Here is a 14,725-nt window from a genome sequence, read left to right on the forward strand (position 1 = left end):
CAACCAGAAAACCAACAAAAACAAAACGTATTCAACAAAGTGTCTCCAATAACATGTTGCAACCAAAACATGTCTTTGTTAACTCTGAACTTTAAACTCCTGATAAAACAGGTTTGTTGTAAAAAATGATGACTGGATGTAGACATACAAATCTGATAGCTATTTCACTGAAAACTAAGAGAATGTAAAGAGAGAAGACGATGACGACAAAATGTTTCTACAGACCTTTCTAAGAAAGGACGCTATTACTTGTTTTGTATTTCTGGCCAAAAAAGGGCTGATTGCGAATGAAAGTCTAAAGACGTGGTTAGGCAAGATGTGATCTCTGGCTACTGGGAATTGGATATTAATTTTTGAAAGGCTCATCTTAGTAATTGGAAGTAGTCATGGCCATCCCCAGTTTTGCCTGTCAAAAACAAGAGATCAAGATGCAATAATTGTGTTTGTCATGTCCTTTAACACAGTGCTGAGATTGTCCATGAGTCTCATCTGGACCATTCCCTCTAAGAATTTCAGCTTTTAAAAGCAGTGGGAAAGTTTTACATGTTTTACAAATCTTACTTGTTCGCGTGGATTTTGTTATATTAATTACATGTTTTGTCCCTTTTTAGACAGGTGCCCTAGTTCACAGTTATCGGGGAACAGGAGGGATTTTTGAGGTTTGCTGGAATGCAGCAGGTGACAAAGTTGGAGCAAGTGCTTCAGACGGTTCAGTAAGTGCAGCTTGACTTGTTTGACATTCTAACAACAAGCATCTTTTGTAAATCTTTTGACTAACAATGGAGACAAAATTCCCTTCTGTAGCTGAAGTTTAATACAGTGAGCTCACATGTAGATTTTCACATATAAGGGTGCTGCAATGTTGAAAGAAGAATATGTCTCTATTCCAGCTTAATGCATTACCATTCTAAACCCTCCAAAAATCTCAGAAGGTGAAGATGCCTTTAATTTAAATTTTCTGTCCCTACTGGGGCTTACCATGGAAATGTGTTCATTGTGGCTGGTCTTTTCATTAAAGTCTGGAAACAATTTCATTTTTGCCTCTCTGCCTTTTTTGAGTGAAAATGTTCAGTGTAGGTGATATTGTTGTAATAATGCATGATAGGAATGAAATACCTACTGCATTGCATTCAACAGAAAGAGCAGCAAAACAAAGTACAAATTTCTGAATGCTCATAATTAAAAAGTCCCTAAAAATGACAGGAGCTATGTGTAAATACCAGTCTGCTTCCATTGCTTAGAAGATGCAGAGAATAAAATAATATGTTTAACTAATCATGAATGCACCCTCTGTCATCTCATAGTGGTGTATTGTAGCATCACCTTCTAGGTCTTCTGACACTGTCCTGCAAAGTACTGCAGTAAAACATTAACATGTGGTTCTTCATAACAAGTACAATAGTTGCTTTTTGCTTGCCTCTCTTTTGCCATGGTTTTAAAAGAAAGGAGAAGAGAGCCTAACGAAAAGCAAAATGAGAATAAAACAAGAGTCATAAAGGAATTGTATTTTGAAGTGCTGTAGCTTAAAGTAACAACTGTCAGCAAAAAGCAATCCTGATAGCTTTGTAGTCCAGAGTCTCAGGTAGTATCTTAACGCACATGCCAAAGCGTTCTCCTGTTCTCCATGCTCCATGCTAGTAAGTGATATCGCTTTGTTAGAGTTCAGAACAGAAAATAGGAAGTTCTGAATTTTAAGTAGACTAAATTCTAGGGAATTAATTTTGATTGGTCTTTCACATCATCTTAGTCTTACAAGTATAGACAATATCATAAAAGGAAAAAAAGCTCAAGGCATATCCCAAGTAGAAATTAATTGTCATTCCACCCTAGATGACCCTTTTATATACATTCTGTGTAACTTTTCCAGTCTTCCAGTTAATTTCACCCAAGAGGCTGATTGTACTTGCAACAGATTCGTTTTCATTTAGGTTTTGCTCTTTTAAAAATGTTGGGTTTATTTTGTGTTATATTGTTTGCTGGTGAAAGCCCTCCTCATCCCCTTGGTTTTAAATATACTTATAGCTCATAATAACTAAGCAGATAGAGGCACATTTGAACTGCTTGATGACTAAAAGCATAGCTTTTATATAATTATATTTTACTAGTAGATTTCAATATCTGACAGAACTAGAACTAGAATATTTACTAGTTCTTAATGTTCTGATAGTGATTCATTAGGCAGCAGTACCTGTAGCAGGTCTGGCTGGGTGCTCATAACCAAAGTGCTCACCCGGTGATTTCCCCCCACCCCCAGTCTGTTGTTAAGAGATACAATATGAAGCTTGCACAGTCTGTTTCATGGGTTTTGCTCAGATATTTCACACAGAATTGTATAAATGTGGAAGACTGCAATTTCTGTATATGTATTTCTTTTTCTTACAGGTTTGTGTATTAGACCTACGGAAATAGCGCTACTAGTTGGAAGCCATGGACCGACTATGAATGTGTACATAGCCAAAATGACTTTCCCTGACCCATGTACTGCTATAGTCCCAATTGAACCATGGCCAGTCCACTACAGCCAAACGTAAAAGAAATATATACATATACTGTATATAAAAAAAGAGAAAAAAAAATTACACCCTGAAGAGGATGACAGAGTTTTGTCACAGCTTGTGAATCCTGTTCACCAAGTGCTGGAATCTGCTGTGCCCCAAAATAACATTTAAAGGTTTTGGATATGAAAAACAGAAGAGAGAGCGAGAGAGAGAGAAATATACCGTATACAAGAGCAGACCCATATACATACCAAATTCAGAAGATACTAATGGCAGCCTTCATTACCCCTTCCCCCCTTTAAATCCATTATGACAATGGATTGTGGGGTATTTTTATTTTCCTTCTCAGTAGTTGAGCAGTTTGTGTGTACAGAGAAAATGGACTTACAGAAATCTGCAGCAGTAGTTTTTTCTTTGCTTTTAAACATTGGGTTTTCTGTTTTGTTTTGGTTAAGTTTACGGATGCATGAAGTAAGGGAGTGAATTAGTTTCTTGTTTATATTTTTTTCACCTTGGAAAAAAATGTTTCTTTGAAACATATTTTAATGCATTCTTTGAAGAGGTAGATTGAACCTGATAATGTTTGGTACATTTTGTGGCTCCCAGAGCACAATTTTGTGAACAGAGGGAGGGTGGAAAAGGGATTATGGAGAGAGAAGAAAAAAAAATAAATCCTTCTTTGAGGCGTGATATTTCATGTCCTGCTCATCTACGAAGTATGACAGTAATGGGTATAATGCTATGTTTTATTTTCTGGTGACATGGCTAAAATGCAGTAGTTTCTTATTTGGGACATAATTCTGCCAAACTTAAGAATAGAAGGGCACAAAAATACAGAAAATAAAAATACAGGGATGCAAAACAAAACAAAAAAGAAAAACAAACAAAAAAAAGACAAAAAAAGAGGAAAAAAATGCATCTTCTGTTGCTTTAAGACCATAACTAAAATATGGTTAAATTGTGCACTATTGTGAAAAGGAGCAAAGTATAGCTGGGGGATCGTTTTTAAGAAGTTAAGGTCTTTCTGGACAAGGGTTCATGCCACAGCTTCTCTGAGAGTTGCCCATCATTATTTGTAGGAGCTTAGATGTATAATTGTAACCAAACTCCAGTATTAAAAGTATCTCATGTAATTTTTCTTTATTAAAATAAAATCTTTGGCATATATTTGATAACACTGCCATTAAGAGGCAAAATGTTTACTACCTTAGATTTAAAAAAAAATCTTAAACAGAAGACTTGCTTCAAGTTTATTTTAATAGCAGTGATTCAGCTTATTTAAAAGATGAATACTTGCACTAATTCCCCTGCTGCTCCAGTCCTGCAGTTTATTGTATCTTGTGACTACATTTTTTTCCAAATATAGGGTAGATGTAAGCTGCTATTTTTTTAATAATCACTACTATATAGTGTCTTTTACTCTGTTTACAATATCAAGTATTTTTCTTACAATGACAGATGTATATGGCAAACCTTTTTCTGCTCATGTGATTAAAAGTATACTGATAGTGACTTTATTTGTAAATGATAGCATGAGGTTGTGTTTACGCGTATGTGTAGTCAAAAAGGTTGCATCATGTCTTGCATAAGATTCCAAGAGTGTAAATTTATAAAAAGAGAGGTTGTCAAATTTATGTCACAGGCATTTTACTTAAGGAATGGTTTATATTATAGAGCTTTGCAAAGTTACCAGTTTTATAACACTATTTCAATCACAAATAATTTTGTGGCTTATGATTGCTAATCTCTAACCTTTTTTTTTTTAAAAAAAAAACAAGTTTGGTTTTTTGGGTTGGGTTTTTTTTTTTTTTCTCCCCCCCCCTCCAAGTTAGGTATAAATTGATTTAATTGAGATAATGCAGCTTTGACATTTTAACCATTGTTCTTTAGACATTGATTTCTGCTATTTCCATGGAATAAACATGACTTGAAGCAAGTCTGAGTTTGGCTAAGGTAGGGTAGCAATTTGCCAGTGGTAAAGAGAAGTCAACAATACATTCCTTATATATACCCCAGGAATATAATACTATCATACACAGCATTTAAAACCAAGAAGAAGTCATATCCATAAAGACAGTAATCCGCGGTGGTTCGGTGCCAGCTATTTTTAGGGTTATGGAACATATTACAAATGTTTAGAGCAATTACCCTGTGAGTTACAATATGTAGGAAACCTAATATATTGAGTGTCTGGCACTTGAAATATTGCTTTTATTGCTGGAGGTCCATGACTGTGGCTGACCTCTGTCATTTAATGAAAAAAAAAAAATAAAAATAAAAAAAAAATTCTGTGCAATAATTTTAAACTGTGCTCCCAGGAATAGACACAAATGTTTTGAGTATGTTTAAGCTGCATTTTTTGTTTAGCAATGCATTTGTCAATTGCACTGAATTTAAATCTGAAAGTCAGAAGTGATTCTTGATAGTACTTTTGTATTTTAATATGGACAGTTTATTCATTTTCATAAAAGTTATTGGATGATTCTTTCAGCCAATCTAAACAATTGTGGTGGAATTCTGTGACATAGCTGCAAAATCACACAGCCATGTTTTAGGGTATTGCCATTTTCCTCTTTCTCAATCATCAGCTGTTTTGGTTGTAATTCTAGTTGCTTAAGCATAGTATCACATATTCAGAAATAGATAAAACAGAGCTTCAGTATCACAGGTCCAGGGTTTTCAGGTACTTGAAGCACAGTCTAGCAGGAACGTCAGATCTGTTGACTGGAGTGCTCTGGACGTGCAGGCTGAGACCCCCAACCTAGTGTTAATCAGCAGTGCCCCACTGTAGTGGAATGAGGCCAGTTTCCACTAGCAAAGGATCTGGCCAATAGCTATTTTATTGTTGTCCTTTACTAGCATGCCACAGTGCTGCTCCTGCTCACACCTCTTCTCGCCTCTTGTTTTATACACTGTTAAATGCATGCATGCAAGGTGTGCTAGGTTCTGTGATTATGTGAAGCAAAAAGAAAAAAAAGAGAACCATGACATTGATTATTATCTTTTATAGCACAAAGACCTCGTATTCAATAGTGAGGTAGAATACCCAAATTGTTCCCTTAAATTGAGTATGCCAAATGTCAGTAAGACCCTAACTTTGTATAAACGTATGTATGCACATGCTTAGTCTTACATACTGAGTAATTCTGTTGCGCCTCTTTTCCAAGTGTAAAGGCAAACGTGTGCATAAGCCTTTGCATACCTTACAGTTCCTATTTTTTCCCGTTCAACATGTTAATGGGCAAATATCCAGAGGATAAAAGGAAGGGGAAAAACTGGGCTCAGAATTAATGATGGAATAAGAAATGAACTGCTCTTGAGTTCGCTGTCTTTCTATGCATCCATCTCAGAATCCCGTTTCTCATTTCTGCATAATTAGGTCCAGGTTTCTGTAGAGTTCCTCTTTTTCTATTTTTACTTTACCTTTTTCTGCATTTTTAAATTGATGTAAAGATTCCCAACCAGTGGACTTTTTAGTGTAGTTAAGAGAATATCTAGGTCCTCATAAAAGCTTTTTTAGACTCTTTGTAATGTTGATAAACTCAGTTTATTCTGGGACTACAATTGTGCAGGGTTATTTAGCGTGTCTACTAGATGATTGGAAATCTTATATGAAACACTAAAAGTGCCTCTTTTTCTGGGTTGGGTGGCGGGAGGTAATAGTTACCAGAGTCAGAATGACATGGCATTTTGAAGCATGTTTCTTGATTTCATGTCACTTTAATGCATCTTGAGAGAAAGGCCAAAGATTTCTACCAATTTTAATTAATTTTCATTTAAAAAAGCACTCCTTTTTCCTTACACTGCTTACCTCATGCTAGGGTATTTAATGGGACATTGTACCTTTGAAATGTTCTTTGTGTTTAGGAAGAATAGTAGGTGGCATAGGGCGGTTGTGCCGGTTTGCCTACGGAGCAATCTTAGCAGCCGATGCATTTAGTTCTGCTGAATGAAGGAATTTCATTAAAATCGCAAACTGGGTTTTTCAGCTTGTAAATAAAAGGTTGTATGTTTTTTGTCTGTTTAGCGAAGAGGAGCCTTGGGACCCGATTTTTCCAATCTTTACTTAACCAGAAATCCCATTGTCTTTCACTTCATGAGAAAACCTTGCCAGAATAAGCATTGGAGGCGTTGGGTCTGTGTAATACCGTACAGCGTGCCGCGTAGGTAAAACGAGCCACATCTCACTCCAGCCAAGAGTCCCCTTGGCCTCCGTGAGGGTTTTGCCAGAGCAGGGCCTGCCGGATTTAGCCCAGTGTTCCTTTTTCATTGACACGCACGATAGCTTCTCCCTTCACAAAGTCCTGTAGAGCCGTTCCCCAGTGGGATCAGTTTCACACTCTCCAGAAGTCTGAAGAAAGCAGAAGCAACATTGTGGCATGTTAGAAGCAAATATGGCTTCGGGAGACAGCAGTAAATCTCCGTCAAGATCCCTGACATTTTCCGTAGGGAGAGAGCCGTGGAGCAGTCTTCACTTCTCCCTCTAGAGAAAGCTCTGAAATACCACGTTCTGTGAAAGTGTGGCTGTCTTCACTGTCAGTCTGATGGAAGGCAGACAAACCAGGAAAATCTGCCGTTTCTTGCGGATTGCAGATTTAGTGTTAATAGTGCTTCAGATCAGTAGTTTTGAGTACATAATTTGCTTTCTCTGCCTTTAAGTTTGAAGCTTGACAATGACTTGAGGCATGTTTTTGTTTTGTTTTCTTTTTTAAATAATCATTCATTTTTACTTCATAATGTTTTTTGACATTTGTGGGTAAATACAAGAAAACAGTCTGCATGTTGTTGCTAGTCCAGTGTACTTTGCAATCTTGTCCTCAACAGACTGCAGTGTGCAGAACAGTAATTCTAGAATACAGAAGTAATTTTCTCTCTCTCCTGACATTGACATTGTAGTTGTAATGGTTTCATTTGGAGTTACAAATCCTTTGGGTCTAATTCTGTGAGCCTACCTATAGCACTGGATTAAAATGTCTGCATCATTTCTTCAGTTATCCAGTTAAATTACAACTGTTGTAAAAGTGTAAACCAGCCCATGACAGTTTTTTGTACTTGTTTAAAGGACTTTTATGTTCAGTTTTCATGATTACTGTCTAAAGAAGACTGATATAGATGTTCTATACTGTCCTGGACCATGTTAATTACACTTTATGATGTATTTTGGTTCTACATCACAATGATTTGTCCCCAAGGCCCTTAAATCCCTTCTAGGCACATTTTCTGTTGCAGTTTCCCTTTGCATTGTATTGCTTTGACAACTGTAATTTGAATCAGATCTGAAAGAGGTCCAGAATAAAATATATTTTGATATTACCTTGGCTGAATGTAATTTTAAATGCTTGGTACAGAAGATTTACAGATTATTATGTTGGGGAAGTGATAGACTGAAACACTATTTTTAATATTTATTTTGGCACATCTTCACGTAAGACAATATGTAAGAAGCAATGGGAGGTAATACATTGTACAGCTACATACTCTTTATGAACACGCAGTAGATGCTCTGAAAACGGTGAAGCTGTCCTCTGCCACCATTTACCGCTGTGCATTTGATTTAGACGAACTGCTTTCTCACGCGTGCATTTTATGTGCTTCGCCTTCTTATCCGTACGCTTGCGGAAGAGAACCTGAGTCTAGTGACATTCACAGCTACGCTCCAGCTGTTTAGAAGACTTTGGGAGCAGGCTCCTGTACGGTAATGCAATCTCACGTCCGAGAGATCCGTTCTTACGGAGTGATTCAGTTCAATTATGGAAAGGAATGTTATTTGTGTTACTGTATTTCAGATATTTGAAACCATTTAGATTTACACATGAAATAACATGTATCCATCTATACATAATGATGTTTTAATTCCTTTAGAATTATGGGTCATGTCACAATCCAAGAGAGCGAACCCAGGTGCTTTGTTTTCAATGTCGCTAGAACTTTATGGTGAAATTACTACTTTTGCATGTAGACTATTTATTTGCTATACTATGTTCAAAAGTCATAGCTTTCTTATTTCAGTAATGTTATCAAAATCAATTTATTTTAATATGTTGAAACCTGCTGTTGAAAAACATATATATAATGGATGACAACTGGAGGAGGGACTGTATTTTACAAGTGTAAAACCAGTCTTGGATTCCCTTCACCTGGAGTCCGAGCGCACTTAGGATTTCTCTGTCGTCGTCTGAATTTTGAGAGAGCAGTATTGAAGCAATTTCATGGTTTTGAGACAGACTGTACTAACTAATGTCACGATACAGAAAGTTTGTGTGTCTTGAAAGTTCATCAGCGCAAATGCTCCCCTCTAGAGTACGGCCACCCTGAGATGCAGGAACCGCAGAGTGGTATTGCAGTACGTAGATGTTACCCTTGCATGGTAGTGATGCCCACCTCTGTTCTGCGAGGAGGAGATGGTATTCCAGGTAGGAGCATTACACCATTACTGCCCACATCTTCCCTTTGAAGTTTAGTTATCCTCATGCTGTAACAATCTGGGTTTTGTAATTCTGTAGGAACTCGTGATCTCAGGTATTCATAAAGTCCATGTTCCCTACCTCGTAGGAAAATGATTTAGTGGAAATCTAAGCAACATCTTTGGTTCCCTGATGTCAGCACAGGGCAGCTGTAACAGAATAATAATTTAGGAGGAATTTATCGATGATTCTCTAGAGAATGATGATGCCCCAGTTAGTACAATTTGTCCTTAAGGAAAGCTGACCCAGGAGATCTGCAGTTGCAGAGACTTCCTTATTTATCTGACTAACTGAAAATTGATATCTTAAAGGACAGTTTGAAGGATTGAAAGAGACACAGGTTTTTTTAATAGACTTAATGTGAAAATGTTCAGCTCCTCCTAGATTCATTCTTCAGATACCAAGTCAAGATTTTGCTCTCAAGAAGCTGTCAAGAAGTCTCAGTAGAGGTCAAGTACTTTCAACAGACTGTTTTCTTGTTTCCACAGAGATTTTCTGACTTGTTCTAGATGCTGAGAACCCTGATTTGTTACCTTGAGAGAGCTGCGTTTTGAGCTTTCTGAATTATATGTTCTTGAACATTTCAAGACTTCTTCACTGGACTCGAATCGAGTGTTCTCCCTTCCCCGTTAGAGAATGAAAGTTCCCTGCTCACAGCGATGCTGAGGGGAAATTTCTAATTACTGCAGTGCAAGCAGACCTAGGGTAGCACTTTGGAAAAGAAATATTGGTGGATGAAGGATTTTTTTCTGACAAATATTAAAAATCCATCTACTAAAGATCATGTGTCCTGTTCCACTATATTGAAGTGCACATAGAAAAAATCTAAGGTACCATTTGCTTTTCCTGCATGTTGTCAGCCTTGATAGAAAACATTAAATCTGCAGGCTCCGTTTAGTTTAATTTCTGCCTTTGTCCCTGCTTCAGATGTCTTCTATTGACAAGAAGGTGTAGGGTCAACCTTTAATAAATGCCAGGCACAGGGCCACAGGTAGGGTGTAAGTCATCAGAACGTGGCTGCTGGTTCTCCAGAGCTGTTTTGGGTCTTCACAATCTCTTGCTCACAGAGTTGCGGTGCTGCATCATTTGCAATTACAAAAGCTACTAGGAGCATAATGTCTGCTGGCTGTTATGCTTGGACTGCATTGTGGCTTTACACTTTATAAATATGAAAAAAGACTTTTTTATGATATAATAACCATGCATTCCTAATACTTAAATTGGGAGTCACAGTAGATTGTGACATATATACCTTAATTTCTTGTAAGTGAACCATTTTCAAGGTAGGAAATTCCCACCTCAGGAAAATAGTGAAGAATTACAATTACTGATGCTTAGTTTACTTTTTAAATTGTTATTTGAAAGTTTTGCAGTTCTTTCACTTTCTATTGCCACATCTCATCTATCTTCAGTGTGCTTGAATACTGCAGCAAAGTCAGATGTTGATGAGGTGGATAGGAACAAACTGCTTTCTAGCAGTAAGTAATCTGAAGCCAGAAGCCAATGCCCAAGGCAAAGAAGTAGGAGTCTGTGTAGTTTGTTGCAATTGCATTGTTTACCATCTCATGATCAAATCAGTAAATCTTTCTGTGTGTGCTGAATTAAATATTCTATTAAATGTTCTATTTCAGTTCAGTTCCTGCAGCTAATTTTACAGGAAATCATTCAATATAGCTTTTATAGAGAACAAATTATAACTTTGCATTGCGTGGTTTTAAAGCAGGGAAATTTCCTGTTTGGTACCCATTCAAAATGTCAGTTAAAGAGAGGTGTAGTTTGTTGCTGTTGCCTGGACAAGCGGGTATGCCTCTGCGTTTGCGGTTTAGGTATATGATATCTAGAGCATTCAAGTGCAAAATAGTTGTTGATCCATTTATTTATTTATCTTCTGGCTTATGACTGTTTGCTTGGCTGGGTGGATAAATCAACTCAGCGTTTCCATCGGATGCTTTTCTTGTTGCAGGTAAGTTATGCCCCTGAATTGGACAAGAAATAAGAAATAATAAGAATAAGGATAAGAAATCTGTGCACATAGCGCTCTGTTAGTTTGAACATCAGCCCATTACGAGGCTTTCTGTGCCATTCGTGGCTGAATCACTTTTTATATGCGTGGATACAGGAGTTAGGAGAGCTCTGTCTCTCCAGCTTTTCAGCCATTTTATTCCACTTTATTTAGGAGGACTTTTAAATAAGCAGGATCAAATTGAATACTTTTGCTTTTGGAGGTTCTGTTTGAAAATAATGGGGTCATCAAATAATGAGGAAGGCAAGGGGAAATGACTGCAGTTGTAGGTCTCGAAGAAAGCTCAGCAGTCCGGCAGGCTGCCTGCGCCTGTTTCTGACAGACAGCTGTCAATCTGGTCTCAAAGGCTTTCCTGAGCAATCTGTTCCAATACTGTGATAGCCTTAATATTAAAGCACTTTTCTGTCTTATCTGAATCCTCTTTGTTTCAATTAAAAACTTATTATTCTGTCCACCCTGAATGTGGGGAGAAAGAAAAAGCTGTTTCGTTCACAGTGGCCTTTTACATATTTGAAATCTGTTGTTGTGTCTTTTCTTCTTTAGGCTGAACTGTCCTCAGTGCATCTTAATCCATTCATCAACACCAGCTGCTCTTCTTGACAAACAATCTAATGAATACTGAAATAAGAATCTTGTTTATAAGAAATACGGTCTCTGGCACAAGTAAGGAAGAGAGGGGGGGAAACTGTGAAAATGAAATACGACTCCCAGTTTTGCAATTCTGCTATAATAAATATGAACAATGGCTCAATAATTTATGGGTTTGTATTACTGATGTCCCAGCAAAGATGGGACCCCATTGTTCTTGGAAGTTTTACGTGAACACCTTTTTTTCTCTTCTACAAGCCTTCATTTGCACTGTTCCCCCTTCCTGGTTTTCAGCTAGTGACAGGTTTTGTCCAGAGTTGCCCAGCAGGTCTATGGCAAAGCTAGCAGTAACATTCCCTACTCTGAAGGCATTCAGATTCATAGAACCATAGAATTGTTTAGGTTGAAAAGACCTTTAAGATCATCTCGTCCAACCGTTATCCTAGCACTGCCAATTCCACCACTAAACCATGTCCCTAAGCACCACGTCTACACATCTTTCAAATACCTCCAGGGATGGTGACTCAACCACTTCCCTGGGCAGCCTGTTCCAGTGCTTGACAGCCCTTTCGGCGAAGAAATTTTTCCTAATATCCAGTCTAAACCTCCCCTGGCGCAACTTGAGGCCATTTCCTCTCATCCTATTGCTTGTTACTTGGGAGAAGAGACCGACCCCCACCTCGCTACACCCTCCTTTCAGGCAGTTGTAGAGAGCAATAAGGTCTCCCCTCAGCCTCCTTTTCTCCAGGCTAAACAACCCCAGTTCCCTCAGCCGCTCCCCATCAGCCTTGTGCTCCAGACCCTTCCCCAGCTTCGTTGCCCTTCTCTGGACACGCTCCAGACCCTCAATGTCTCTCTTGTAGTGAGGGGCCCAAAACTGAACACAGTATTCGAGGTGCAGCCTCACCAGTGCCGAGTGCAGGGGCACGATCACTTCCCTAGTCCTGCTGGCCACACTATTCCTGATACAAGCCAGGATGCCATTGGCCTTCTTGGCCACCTGGGCACACTGCTGGCTCATATTCAGGCGGCTGTCAACCAACACCCCCAGGTCCTTCTCTGCTGTGCAGCTTTCCAGCCACTCTTCCCCAAGCCTGTAGCGTTGCATGGGGTTGTTGTGACCCAAGTGCAGGACCCAGCACTTGGCCTTGTTGAACCCCATACAATTGACCTCGGCCCATCAATCCAGCCTGTCCAGGTCCCTCTGCAGAGCCTTCCTCCCCTCAGGCAGATCAACACTCCTGCACAACTTGGTGTCCTCTGCAAACTTACTGAGGGTGCACTCGATCCCTTCATCCAGACCATTGATAAAGATATTAAACAGGACTGGCCCCAACACAGAGCCCTGGGGGACACCGCTTGTGACCGGCCGCCAACTGGAGTGAACTTCATTCACCACCACTCTTTGGGCCTGGCCACCCAGCCAGTTCTTTACCCAGCGAAGAGTGCACCCGACAAGCCATTTCCCCAAAATAGGACAGAGGACCAGGCTGAGGGTTGTATCTGCCCATGCTTTCCACCTGGGACCACCCTCCCAAACTAATACCGCTACAGGAATGTTCCAGAAATAGCGAGAATGGGAAGGGCACTCTGGGAACTGGAGATGTACGTAATGCTTGTGCTGAAGCAAAACAGACAAGTGAAATCATAAAATGTTCCAGTGATACGCTAATACACTCGGGTAAGAGTACTAAGAAAGAGAGAAAGAATTTTTACTGCTTTATCTTAAACATGCTTTCAGGCAGTAAATGTTTTTTAATGTGATAAAAATACATATCAGTTAAGGCTGCTTCTATCTCACGGAGACCTACATATTCCTGATTTCTGACCACACAGCTATTTGTCTCCCAAAGAGCTTCTTTTAAATAGACCAATGTCACAAGGATTCAAAAATAACTGAATCTATTGCAAATAAAAAGCTTTAAACACATAGCACTTTTTAGAACTGGAGAATCCCAAACACCTGCAAACTAACTGACATGTCATTTCTCAACTGAGACCGCACACAAATAATTTCAATCCAAATGGAGATTTTGAGGAAAAAACTGTAAGTTGTAAAAATCAAATACCTGAAACTTCTCTCAACTACTCTGCTTAGTGGTTGCAGCTGGCTGCAGCCCTGACCACTGTGAAACAGCCCTTGAAAGCCAACCAGAGCAGCTGGCTCCAGGTGTGTTACTTAGATTGCATCTATCCGTCCTAGGTAAGACAGCTTCCAGCACGTGTTTGTGGGTGCAGAAACAGTTAAAAGCTCCCAAAAGGAGAGCTAAAGTTTCTCTCTGTGAGCTACTTTAGCTCACTGACCCAGCAGAAAAACACTGGCTGGTTTTATTTTATGCTTTTCCCTTTCCAGGGTGGAGCAGCAGAGATGGAGGCAGCGGGATTGCCCCGCGGCAGGGTGGGCTGTTAGACCAGTGCAGCTGCCCCGTCTGCCTGCACCCACAGTGAAAGCCTGATACATGCTGAGATTTCTGGATGTATTCTCCAGCAAATGGGCACCTGAGGGTGCTCTCGCGTCTATGGGTATGCAGGGAATGACTGAAAACGGGTGAAGAGGTATAAAGTGTACTTTCAGTATGCAGATCACTTCTAGCTCTGGGTTATTACCTGCTCTGCTCTTGCCTGTATTGGGGAGGAACCTGAACCCTTCCTCTCGGCGGCCTGAGCACAACTGCTGCTGCTGTGGGGAGTAAGTCAGGAGAAAAGGCATCTCCTTTATGAGCCCTAATTGAGAGAGAGATTTTAAGGATCCAACAGTCTCGGTGGTAGTGGAGGGAGTAGGTGTGTACTGTATTCTCAGCTGCTTCCATATCCCCGAGGAGAAGTGAAAACCAGGAGAGAAGGTTCTATTAGCATTATTTTATCACTGCTGCTGAGCAAGAAGGATGTGTTATTTTCCCATTAGATTTCTGTGTCTCCACTGTTTTCCAAAACTTGCTACTCCAGCTGGGATTGCTGCAGCAATGCTATACTTAGTTCACGGTAAGCTGCAAGATTTTGTTTTCTTTTCCTTTCCCTGCTGTTAGGGCAGTAGCTGTGCTTTGTACAGGCTCCTAAGCAGTCACGGTCCTGGGGCAAGAGCAGGAGCATCCAGCAGAGCAGTGCAAGCCAGGCACTGTGGCAAGGCCTGCAGCTCAGGAGCTGCTGCGGGG

The 14,725-nt window shown here is 39.6% G+C and overlaps 1 protein-coding gene across 8 annotated transcripts in view; it reads left to right on the plus strand.

Moving 5' to 3' along the window:
• TBL1XR1 (TBL1X/Y related 1) overlaps positions 1–7,811 on the plus strand; it is a 119,051-nt gene extending 111,240 nt beyond the window's left edge. For all 8 annotated transcript variants that reach the window (XM_072866365.1, XM_072866368.1, XM_072866367.1 and 5 more), the window contains 2 exons: positions 612–713; positions 2,383–7,811. In XM_072866365.1, the coding sequence (XP_072722466.1) occupies positions 612–713; positions 2,383–2,409 (129 nt within the window). In that variant the 3' untranslated portion in view covers positions 2,410–7,811. The remainder of the gene's footprint in view (positions 1–611; positions 714–2,382) is intronic.
• Positions 7,812–14,725: the final 6,914 nt, after the last annotated feature.

The sequence above is a fragment of the Ciconia boyciana genome, chromosome 7 (assembly GCF_034638445.1).
Source record: "Ciconia boyciana chromosome 7, ASM3463844v1, whole genome shotgun sequence".
Classification (NCBI taxonomy): Eukaryota; Metazoa; Chordata; class Aves; order Ciconiiformes; family Ciconiidae; genus Ciconia; species Ciconia boyciana.